The following is a 12,914-nucleotide window of genomic DNA, read 5'->3' as shown; positions in this document are numbered from 1 at the left end:
CGAATCACCAGTTCTCGTCTCTCTCTCTCTCTCTCTCTCTCTCTCTCTCTCTCTCTCTCTCTCTCTTTCTCTCTCTCTCTATCTCTCTCTCTCTCAAATTCAAATTCAATTCAATAATTGCTTTATTGTCATGACTGTACATCATACAATATTGTCAAAGCTTGGAATACGTAGAATAATTATAAACACTTTAAAATAGTAAAATATTATAAGATCTAAATTAAATTACTTGTACAAATAAATAGTGTAAAGTAAATGAATAAATACAATTATTTATTTCTCACTCTCTCTCTCTTTCTCTCTCTCCAGGGTTTTTACTTTTACTAAATGCGACACCCTTTAATTAACTGAGAACCTGAACTTCTCCGCAGCTGCTAGAAGTGAAATAACCGTTAAAGGTTGAAACCGTTTGTTCCGTACTGTACTGTATGACTGCAGTCTGAAAAAATAATATTTTATAAGTTGATAAGTTTGAGGTTGGTAAGATTTCTTAAAATGTTTTTTTTTTTTTTTTTTTGGAGTATCTTCTGCTCAACCAATACTGCATTTATTTGATCAAAATACATTAATAACAGTAATATTGTGAATATATTTTAAATCTATTCCTGTGACCAAATCTGAATTTTCAGCATCATTACTCTCTTCAGTGTCACATGATCCTTCAGAAATTATTCTAATATGATGATTTGCTGCTCAAGAAACTTTTCTGATTATTAACAATGTTGAAAACTGCTTAATATTTTTTTGTGGAAATCATAATACATTTTTTCAGGATTCTTAGAAAAATTGATAGTTCAAATGTACAGCATTTATTTGGACAGCGGCGTAACACAATAAAAGCACTGTCACTTTGATCAATTGAATGCATATTTGCGGATTAAAAGTATTAATTTCTTAAAAAAAATTGCCCTCAATCTTTTGAATGGAGGTTATATAAAATGCTTCGGTTTTCTTTTTTCTTTGGTCGATTTTCTCTATCACTTTATTATTATTACTTATATGTGAAAATGAACAAAATATAAAATTACTATTTATTTATTCAAACATCTTCTTATCAAGATACCATATTATCGATCTTGACTGGGAAAGGAAGAAAGGAACGGCTGTATTAATGTAATAGCGAGTTTATTAAACTTGAAGACAAACTGCACTATTTGAGCGGTGTGTTTCGGGATGCAGATCAGTGACTCATATGAATGCATCTTTGCTGATTAAAAGTGTTAATTTCTTTAAAAAATCGCCCTCAAACTTTTGAATGGAGATGTATATAAAATGCTTCGGTTTTCTCTATCACTTTTATTATTATTACTCATATTATTCTCTATCACTTTATTATTATAACTTGTATGTGAAAATGACTAAAATATAAAATTACTATTTATCTAAACATCTTCATATCAAGACCTGAATATTAGTCTTGACTGGGAAAGGAAGAAAGGAACGGCTGTATTAATGTAATGGCGAGTTTATTAAACTTGAAGACAAGCTGCACTATTTGAGCGGTGTGTTTCAGTGACTCATACAATGAAGAATTGCATTTGTCTCAAAAACTCTACTTCTCTTTTGTTCCAGCACCTTCCGCCCCCCTTACCCAGCAAGACCCCTCCACCTCCACCTCCAAAGACCACGAGAAAGCAGACCTCCATCGACTCGGGCATCGTCCAATAAGAGAAGACGGCAGTGTCGAACAGAGACATCCAGAGACATCGGCCCTCTTCCAACGATTTTACGTCAACGTCCCTGACAGTGTGGCATGATGAATCGCTCACCTCAGCCCTTCTCATAACGGCCGATTATTGCGTGTCCACCGCCGGATCAGCGCTCCAAGCCGAGATCTCAAATCACTCCAGACAACTGCAAATATAGATGCAGTGGAACTGGAGGCAGGGAATTCTGGGGGTTTTGGCAGATGGTGCATGTTTAGCTCAAACTAAAGATGAATTGTAGTGTTTCTCTCTTTAGGCGGGAACGTAGTCGGGAACATGCTTTTAATGCACACGACCAGTTCATAATCAAAGATCTCTCATTTTTACATATTTTTATCCTCACTATATACACATTTATGTACAGAGGTTTGTATATATGATTTTATTTTATTGCTTTTCTTGAAAGTACATTTTATATGCAGTTTATATAAATAATTGGCATTTTTATCCAAAAAGGGTTGATTTTTCTAAAGAGAGGGACAGTAAAGGTATTCCTACATACATCTTTTATTGATTTAGTTGTTGTTCTTTCTCATTTGGAGTGGAAACAACTAAAAGTCATTGTGCCAATCAAGCGTATAAACCACATAAAGGAACAGTGTGCATATGGATAACATTGACTGCTCCAAATCCACTACTGACTTCTGAATAAACTTAATGTATGTATTTGTAAAGGGGCTCTTGTTTGATTCATGCTAATCCAGAGCAATGTAGCCATTCAAGACCCAATAGAAAATAAACTAACAGTTCATTTATTTTTATTGTATTATTTCATAAACCACAAGCAGCAATACATTTTACTTTATATCATTTTGCAGAGAAGGTGTATATTTTATGTTTTGTGATCTTACTCCAGGCTAATGTGAAGTCAACATGCTCTGGAAAATGAGGTAAGTTGAGTCTCAGGTGAGTTGTTTGCAGTTTGTGTTTACAGTATTAACTCATTGAAAAGGACTCAAAAGTTTATCGATCAAGTCCTTGAAACCTGAAAAGCTGCACTTCGATTTCTATTTATCTTTTCAGACGTGTGGAGAGGAATTTCAATGGGATTTTTGCATCATAAACACTGGCAGCTTTCACTTTACTCAGATATTTTGAAGGCATTTCATCGACTCATACATGCATAATCAATGCAGTATCCTTTATGCACTGAGAGCAAACATGATGGAGGATGTTTTGTATGAACAACGACTGCTCTAGTCCGATTAAGTTTGATGTTCATTATGGTCTTAAACATGCAAAATTCAACATCTAAAACAGAAAATCGTGCAAATCTCACTGGGTGGGGTTCGGTGTTTGTGTTCGTTTCATGGGTCATTCGTGTCCTGAAGAATATTCTGTACTCTGCAAAAAAATATGGTTGTGTTTTTAATTTTATAGGCATACTTCTTTTATATGGTGGCCAAAATTGATGTCTGGCAAAGGAATTTTAACATCATCCTTAATTCAAATTTTATTTTAATTATTTTAAAAAAAAGTGCCCCTATTATGTCATACTAGACTTGAAGTCAATGATTGTATATGATATATATATATATATATATATATATATATATATATATATATGAGTGTATATTATATGTATATTACACACACACACCTCATGTTTTGGTTTAATTATTTAAAACAAATACCCCCTCCAGATATAACTTTTAGCCACTACTGTATTTCTTGGTATTTTTAACCATCTTTCATGGAATGAGACACAGAACATTAATTTCATATGAGACCCTGGTAATGTCTGTATAGTCTACAATGTCTGTAGAGAATGTGTTTGAGGTGTTTCTGCTGCTGGGACTGAAGAACGTGTGAACGAGATAAACTGTCACAGAAACGTCATGACATTAATACCCGCCTGAGCCAGTTTCCCACGGTACACTATCAACATCTGACCCGATTAATCCAGCGGAAGATTCCCTTTAAAAGGAAAGGTCATATTCAGCCATTTCATGATCAAATTCAATCAGAGTCTCCAGGCTGAGCTTCGGATAACCTTACAGTAGTTTTTTCCTTCAAAAGATATTTTCTGTTTTAGTTGGTATCACTTTAGTCACACTGCTGTCAGAAATGGAATAAACACAAAGTTTGCCAAGATATGTTTTCCATGAGACAAATGACTTTATTTATTAGAGGATGCTGGGAAAAATATCCTGTGGGTATTTTTTTATTTATTTATTTATTTTTTGTTAATTACAATCAGACTTTATTGAGGCTTAATATATTTGGCAGCAGATTAAATGTAATTTTCTATTTAAACCAGAGGTAGAAAATATCTAAACCTAGTTCATCCTAAACAACTAAAAACGTCTTTAACTAAAAATCTATTTTAAACTAAACAAATATTAGATATGTTGCCTTTGCAATAAACTGAAAAGCGCTAAAATTATTAACTGGAAATAAATAAAAAATAAAACTTCAAATTAATTAAACCTAAATAAGCAATGATAATATATATATATATTAAAATGGCAAAAATATAAATAAAAATTAAACTAACATGAAATTCTAAATATTAATATAATAACATTAACACTGCTATATAATAAAGTAGGCCCTAACATTTATTGATTTATTTAGCAGAAAAGGAAATGGTAAACCAAGAATGAATGCATATTTAATGATAAATATTTAATGATAAATGCAATGATAATATATATATATATATATTAAAATGGCAAAAATGTAAATAAAAATTTAACTAACATGAAATTCTAAATATTAATATAACGAAAGTAACACTGCTATAGAATAAAGTAGGCCCTATCATTTATTGATTTATTTAGCAGAAAAGGAAACGGTAAACCAAGAATGAATGCATTTTTCTTTTACTTAAATGAAACAATTTAATATAGTCTACTTGCGACCATAGTTGGCTAACGATACTTTCGGGAAACGCACCCCTGGTCAAGTCAAAAATATAAATAAAATTAAACTAACATGAAATTCTAAATATTAATATAACGACATTAACACTGCTATGTAATAAAGTAGGCCCTAACATTTATTGATTTATTTAGCAGAAAAGGAAATGGTAAACCAAGAATAAATGCATATTTAATGATAAATATTTAATGATAAATGCAATGATAATATATATATTAAAATGGCAAAAATGTAAATAAAAATTTAACTAACATAAAATTCTAAATATTGCTATAAAAAAGTAACACTGCTATAAGAATAAAGTAGGCCCTAACATTTATTGATTTATTTAAAACGGTAACGGTAAACCAAGAATGAATGCATTTTTCTTTTACTTTAATGAAACAATTTAATATAGCCTACTTGCGACCAACGATGCCTTCGGGAAACGCACCCCTGGTCAAGTCCTTTACCGTTCAACACTCATCAGCAACTCTTTTTAGACCCTTCAGGCTCAAATGTGACCAAATCTGCCTGACATCTATTTCCAGGCCCTCTTTCGCCACTCGTTTTAAGTGTGTTGAGTGGCAGATCACAGGTTTTCCTCGCAGGAAAACATGATTACATTCGCTTAAGCATTGACAATGCCAGGAGCGGAATAAACGGTGAGAACAACCGTCATTTATGTGCTGAAATCAGGAAATCAATAACAGGCCATAAGTCAGTGTGAAATGATGTCCTGCACGGCAGATTGAATATGCATGGCCTTCACTTTTGATTGACAAACACTAATTGTAATCCAAAGCTCAGGCTAAAGCCGCTCGCTAACAGTCTCAGACGCGACCCGTATAAACATCTTGTTACCGGCAGATGCTTCCATTCTCCTTCATTGAAAGACTTCTGCTGTTTTCTGTGAATCACTTTGTGCTGTTCTGATTTTAATATAACTGATATATATTCATGCAAGAGGGGCCGAAGGCTAAATTGAATCCATATTTCAGTGTGATTGTGTTTGGTCTCGGTGGTGCGGTCTATCACACCGCCTCTGATTGGAGGAGAACCTCCATTGAACCTAATCTGAAGCCTTCTCATAAACACTACTGTGACTGTCTCTCTGGACAAATCCAGGAACGTGTGTGTCATGGAAATCTGTGCTGAACTCCGATAAACTAGCCGGCTTTTGCCCATCCATCCAACAAAAATTGACCCAAATTCCATTTTTACTTCAATCCAGTTCTGTCCAGCTCAAGTTTCTGTCTGAAATCAAGCATTTATTTAATCACTTATGTATTATCATTAATATATTTTGCCCGTACACTGTAAACAAATTTACTTTGTTAATATGAAGGAAATGTCCGTATTGATTTTTCACTGGTGTTTGAAAAATAGGTTCCCTCAATCGAAAAGCTATGCATTTTCCCCATAGACTTTTGGAAAATCGCAAAAACCCGGCCTTCATGCAATAAGCTGCAAATGGACAGAATCCTGCCTGCAATCTATTGAATGGGGATTCGGGTAGTGTATTTTTTGGACATTTTAACCCTCCTATTATCCTTGGGGTCAATTTAACCCCATTCAATGTTTAACGTCTGTAAAAACAATTTTATTTATTTTTATTTTTTTTGCTTCAAATTTAATGACTTTTCCTAATTTAATGGGGACAACTCTGTAAACATAAAATTAACCTGCTAATATTTTTTCAAAGTCCTGTACAAATTTTGTAGCATCGGTGTTCCTTGGGGTAAATTTGACCCCAGGCTCTTTTAGTTGTATAATAAAACAGAAGAAATATTAAAATTTCACACACATTTGTTTTGGTTGTTATATTGAGGTCATTATAACATGTTATAATTTGAATTTATAATGTTCATTGTAATTTTACATATTCAATATAATTTTCAAAAAAAGTCCCTCTGTTTTAGGGCTCTAACCAAACAGAACCATATCGGTAGTATTGCGAGAACTACTAGTCGTTCACATGACATGTGACATAATTCTCAAGATAACTAATAATTCTTTCCTGTGTATTTGGGAGGGGAAAACATGATTTTTTGTGAGAACTTTGATGTTTCCCGTGCCATGGGGGAGGAGAAAACATTTGCGAGAAAACACTCTCAACATTTTTGAGAGATTGACCCCAAACATAACGCGTGTTACTATCCTTGATAAAATAAATAGTTTTTCTTTCCAAATGTTATAGATTACAAAAATCTATACTTAGAAATATTATAAAACAAATAAAACACCAGATGTATTTGTACTTTTCCAATTTGAGGTCAAATCAGTAAGATTTTATGTTGATTTGTAAATTTGTCCATAGTCGGGCAATGGGTATTCTGGATGTCTAAGGAGTTAGGTGGAGTTAGGTGGGGTGGGGAGGGGGGTGGTGGGTGGATGTCAACTTAAAATGTTACTTTAGTAGTCAACAAAGACATAAATTAACTGAGACAAACTTTTGTACAAAAAAATAAACATATTGTGGAGATTTAAATTACTGGGGTCAAATTGACCCCAGAGGGTAAAAAGTGTTATCAGATTTGAGGGTAACAGGAGGGTTAATTAAAGTTCCTGTCAAGAGGGGCCCCTGAGTCCATGGCACCAAGTGCCATCCCATAATTCCACCGTCCATGAACCCATTATTTTTATAATGGGATAAATGCTCTGTGGGATCTCAATATCTCAGCTCTGGAAGGGTCTAGAGCCTCCATTTTTGCACTCAGGTCTAAGTCTCGTGGCCCTCTATCAGAATCCAGAGTTTTGAGGGGTTTTTTGGCACAGAAACAGTCGACATGGTCGACTTATACACACTCTGAAATTTGAACGGCTATAACTCTGTGACCAAGCCGCCCAGATCCACCAAACTCGGGTCATAGTAGGGGCCCTCTCCAACGGGCCCTAGCCCGAGACTCTAGCGCCCCCAGGGGCCGAGATATGGGGCCCAACAAGAAAGGGGTCACTTCAGAAGGAAGGGTCCCAGAACCTCGGTACTCTGGGGTCTGAGAGGTCCTGGGACCCTTCTGATCTGTGTTCAACAAAGAGTTGTGACCCTTACACGTTTTGTCTATCAAGATAATATTTACAAGTTAATCCAAAATGTATAGGCCTACATTTTGAAGCCTATATAAAGTTTTTTAAAAACACAGACACAATGAAGTTTTTTTTAAAAAAACACAAGCAGGTTATAACTGGTGTGTTTTATGCCATAGATCAAAACTTGAAAATATTTAGAGGCTTTGTTCACCACAGACCTTATTTCAGGCGATTTAGCAAAAACCCATTCAAAAATCCCATAGACTTTAAGTCAAGTCAAGTCACATTTATTTATATAGCGCTTTTCACAATACAGATTGTATCAAAGCAGCTTCACAGTGATAACATGTAAGTAGCACAACACAGATCAACAACATTGCTAAACACTAAATAAATAACCCCAACTGAGCAAGCTCAAAGCAAGCCAAAAGCAAGGCGACAGTGGCAAGGAACCAAACTCCATCAGATTGGATGGAGAAAAAACCTTGGGAGAACCCAGGCTCAGTCGGGGGCCAGTTCTCCTCTGGCTTACATTCATATTGTTTAAATATAAATATTAAATATAAATATTGTTTATGAATCAAACGGCGCCATAACATATCGCAGGCGTTGAGTCGTCTCATCACAGGCGTTGAGTCGTCTCATCACAGGCGTTGGGGCATCCGAAATCCCCGTGAGAGGCTGGACACAAAACTGGACCTGACGAACGCCATTTTTCTCGGGACAAGTGTCCCGAGATAACAGCAGAAAGGCAGATGGGAAATAATTAGCATAGCTGATGTTCATAATAATTTCCGTTATAACTCACAAACTCTCCGTAACCCGAACTCTCCGCAACCCAACCATACGCGCCGACCCGTTTGTCTAAGAGGCTGTCGAGCCCCACTGGTGCGTTAAGCAGTTTCAGTGGCAAACGGTTCCGTATGGCATAACAGAGGACTAGAAGGTAAGCATTATGTGAATGCTTGACTAAAGAGATGCGTCTTTAATCTAGTTTTGAACTGTGTCAGCGAGTCAGAGGCTCGGACCGTATCGGGAAGGCCATTCCAGAGTTTTGGAGCTAAATGCGAGAACGCCCTCCCTCCTTTACTGGACTTCGATATCCTAGGAATGACCAGAAGCCTTGAATTTAGTGATCTTAAGGAACGCGGTGGATTGTAGGGCGAAAGAAGGTCCGTTAAGTACATAGGTGCTAAACCATTTAGGGCTTTATAGGTCAGTAGTAGTATTTTGTAGTTGATGCGGAACTTAATAGGTAACCAGTGTAGAGATGATAAAATCGGTGTTATATGATCATATTTTCTTGACCTAGTAAGAACTCTAGCAGCTGCATTTTGTACTAACTGTAGCTTGTTTATTGAGGATGCAGGACAACCAGCTAATAAAGCATTACAGTAATCTAGTCTCGAGGTCATGAATGCGTGAACTAATTTTTCTGCATCAGAAATAGATAGCATGTTACGTAGCTTAGCAATGTTTCTAAGGTGGAAAAAGGCTGTTCTTGTAACATATGAAATATGATTTTCGAACGACAAGTTGCGGTCTAGTATAACACCCAGGTCTTTTACTGTTGTGGATAAAGTAACAGGACATCCGTCTATATTAAAGTTGTATTGTGAGAGGTTTTGTGAGTAGTTTTTTGGACCAATAAGTAATACCTCCGTTTTATCTGAATTTAATAGCAGGAAATTACGCGTCATCCAGCATTTTATATCTTTGAGACACTCTGTCATTTTAGATGAGTTAGTGTTTTCATCTGGTCGTGATGAAATATATAATTGAGTGTCGTCAGCGTAACAGTGGAAATTAATTCCATGTTTTCTTATAATATTACCAAGTGGCAGCATATATATTGAGAATAGCAGAGGGCCTAAAACTGATCCTTGCGGTACTCCATAGTCTACTGACGTTATCTTTGATTTTTTCCCATTTAAACAGACAAAATGAGAACGGTCCGATAAGTACGATCTAAACCAGCTTAATGCCTGTCCCTGGACACCGGTGAAGTTTTGTAGTCGATCCAAGAGTATTATATGATCTATAGTGTCGAACGCAGCGCTAAGATCAAGTAGGACTAGTATTGAGATACAGCCTTGGTCAGAAGCTAAAAGTAAATCATTTGTAATTTTAACTAGCGCAGTTTCTGTACTATGATGCGGTCTGAATCCTGACTGGAATTTTTCATAGATATCATTTTCTTGCAAAAAAGAGCACAATTGAGCGGACACTACTTTTTCAAGTATTTTGGACATAAATGGAAGATTTGAAATGGGTCTGTAATTTGCCAAGTTATTTGGATCTAATTGCGGTTTCTTAATGAGCGGTTTTATTACAGCCAGCTTGTATATTTTTGGGACATGACCTAAAGATAAAGACTTTAGAGCGAGGGAACAGGGAATGCTAAAATCACTTCTGCGTTTTGGCCTACAGAGTGACCGAGCAGAACTTAAATGGTTGAAATTCATAAATGCTTTGAGACATAAGGTGAAGAAATATAAAGATAGAAAATAGAAAGAAGAAATTAGATATTTACAAGTTGTCAATACATTTTCCGATGTCTGCAGAGAAAAATACTCATTTATTTTTGGATATAATGTCCCAAATATACTGCCGTTGTCATCAATACAGTCGTGGAACAGTAACAACACAATTAAACATTGACAAACTTTTAACATTTTTGGTTCACTATTTATTTTCAACCAGAAGATCTGTAGTGCAAAATCTATAATTGGAGTTTGTTTGCAGTAATATCATGTTTTCTAGCTGTACTGTGTGTGTTATTTTGGATAAATATTGTTGTTTTAATATTTAGATTTGAATGATTCATTCCTCTGCATCACTTATGTGTGACTGTGGATTTGTCTTGCAGGTATGGATCTCCAGATCAGAGAGAGAAACCATGACACACACTCACTGTCTGATCAGGACACACACTGATCTCACCGTCTCAGGTGGACGGAGTCCTTGGAGAGCCGAGGCCTGTTTCTGTCTATTTCCAGCGGTGGAGAGACTGAGGTTTGTAGTGCCTGAAGGTCCAGGATTCAGAGAAACCAACCAGAACACTCCCACACAATCGTTTGTGGAATTTATCCTGCAAAATACATCTTACAGTCTGTGTTTTGTTGAGGCAATACCTAGTGAGCAATCCTCACACTGACGGCTGCGTTCACACAGAATGCATTTTTGCTGTTAAAAGAGCGAGACGCAGGTCAGTAGACGACGTGTGGGTTGAACGACGTAATGCGAACGCAACTTAAAGACGTCTGTGTAGAAGTGCAGTTGAATGGAAAAAGGCCTTCTTTGTGAACACGAATGTAACATTATAAATGAGTGATTTGCAATGCTTTTTATTGGCAGCACGAACACTGGCATCAATGCAGGTGAAGAAATGGGAACAAGCAAAGCATGATCAAGAGGCGGCTGACTAGGTTTGGACCGGAGCAATGATGGTTTATTTATAGTGTGCTTTTTATTCTCAGGGTTATTAATGCTGTTTTCATTTTCGTAAAGGGATTGTGTTTATTTAGCTATAAATGTTCTGGGTAGTTCTATTGGCGTGATTAATAGCTTAAAGCAAGCACTCATCCCATGAAATTCAAGAACAAACTTAATGTTTTAATCAATATGTGCGATACGTATTCCTTTTCTGGCTGCAGAGAAGCAAAACTTCATGCTCTTGTACTTAAAGGCAGTTTATTAAACAAACACACTTCTCAAATTCACCTCCAGAAAGGGTTTCGCTCAAGGTTTAGACGTCTACAGACCTTTGAGTTTAATGGATCCTTCTGAGAGGGTTTTTTTTGTAAGCCAGAAGGACATGAGCCGTCTGGAAACTTTACTTGGACGTCTGGCTTCTGTTCTGCATTATCTTTTCTAGAAGTTAGCAATGATTTTTATTATTTTATCCAAGAGTAGCAAATCTCAGTTAGCAGTTAAAACATAAAATCATATGAGATTTTCTGTCAATGCTGTCCTACTGAAGATCCACTGTCGCATATATTGGCAAAAGAGAAGCATTTCCGGCTTTAGTTGCTTTTTCACATCACTGAATCTCGCATTTCCACGCATAATTTCATCACACTTTTATTTCTCCTACAAATTTCAATTATAGGTCCTGCTGTGTCTGAATCGTGTAATTCTGTGAAAACGTTGTATATGTGGAAACTGCTAGAATTGAATCGATTTGCTGCGTTATATAGAGTCGTCCAATTACCATCCCAAACCAGGTGTATGTTTCAGATTGATTTTATGTAAATGTGGTGGCGTCCCATCGGGCAAACCTGGCAGTGAGACAAATATACAGAAGAAAATCGTCCTTGTCCTATTGATCCCGGCTCATATAATCAGTAATCTATGGTCACGCTCGAACAGATCGATCAGGAGACTCATCCGACACAGTCAACAAACACAACCGGGTGATCAGTCTCTTTTTACACGCTCGAGGGTTTCTACATTGGTCAGTTGCTCTAGCTTTCTTGTATTGATGCATTTATTTCTTATAGAAAAATGCCTTTAGTTATACGACGCAGCCACAGAAATGAATACTTTAGCAATGATACATTTAATTGGTCCAAGTGACCGTGAGGACTTGTATAATGTTAAAGATTTCTGTTTCAAAATAAATGCGCTTTTAGCATTGTGAAATGTTTCTTGAGCAGCAAATCAGCATATTAGAGGGATTTCTGAAGGATCATGTGAAGAGATTTTACCATTTTTTTAAGATGCTGAAAATTCAGCTTTGATCACAGAAATAAATTACATCTTAAAAAGCAAGAGACTTATAGTAAATGATTTTGTCCGTTTTCAGAAAAGATGAAAACACACTTTAGATGTGTATGTCTGGAGGGAAAAAAGAGAAATCTAAAAGCCACAAAACCTGGATTTAATAATATCTTTAAAATCACTTTAACACCGCAAGCCTGTTGAGGTGGTGTATTTTAGCCATAATAAGCTGTAAAGTGGGCCAGACTTTATGGTGATAGTCTAAAAAGCGATTAGTGATGTTGGAGAGCTCATGTTAGATCTGTCAAATGCTTGACTGCTTGAAAAGACTTTGTTGATGTTTTGTTCTCTTGTCTTTCTACTTGTTCTCTCTCAACCCATTTTAGCATGCACAGAAATACTTGACTTTAATAAACCGAAGAGTTTCTGTTACTCTCAGGCACATTGATATGCTGTTCAAATCGCTCCTTATGCAATCCACACAGCAGACACCACTTCACAAATGATTCCAATATAGTTTAACATTACAAGTTGTTTAAGTTTTTATTTCAACGAGGGCGGTAATAATTTGGCAGGGAGTTGAAATTCGACATG

General features: G+C 36.0%; 1 protein-coding gene across 2 annotated transcripts in view; it reads left to right on the top strand.

Moving 5' to 3' along the window:
• dock1 (dedicator of cytokinesis 1) overlaps nt 1-2,461 on the top strand; it is a 269,281-nt gene extending 266,820 nt beyond the window's left edge. For both annotated transcript variants that reach the window (XM_089122368.1, XM_039651460.2), the window contains exon 52: nt 1,573-2,461. In XM_089122368.1, coding sequence (XP_088978494.1) covers nt 1,573-1,668 — 96 coding nt within the window. In that variant the 3' untranslated portion in view covers nt 1,669-2,461. The remainder of the gene's footprint in view (nt 1-1,572) is intronic.
• Nucleotides 2,462-12,914: the final 10,453 nt, after the last annotated feature.

Source organism: Pimephales promelas, chromosome 17 (genome assembly GCF_988280905.1).
Source record: "Pimephales promelas chromosome 17, fPimPro1.hap1.1, whole genome shotgun sequence".
In the NCBI taxonomy this organism is placed as follows: domain Eukaryota; kingdom Metazoa; phylum Chordata; class Actinopteri; order Cypriniformes; family Leuciscidae; genus Pimephales; species Pimephales promelas.
The sequence above is the reverse complement of the archived record's forward strand: the minus strand, read 5'-3'. Positions and strand labels throughout refer to the sequence as shown.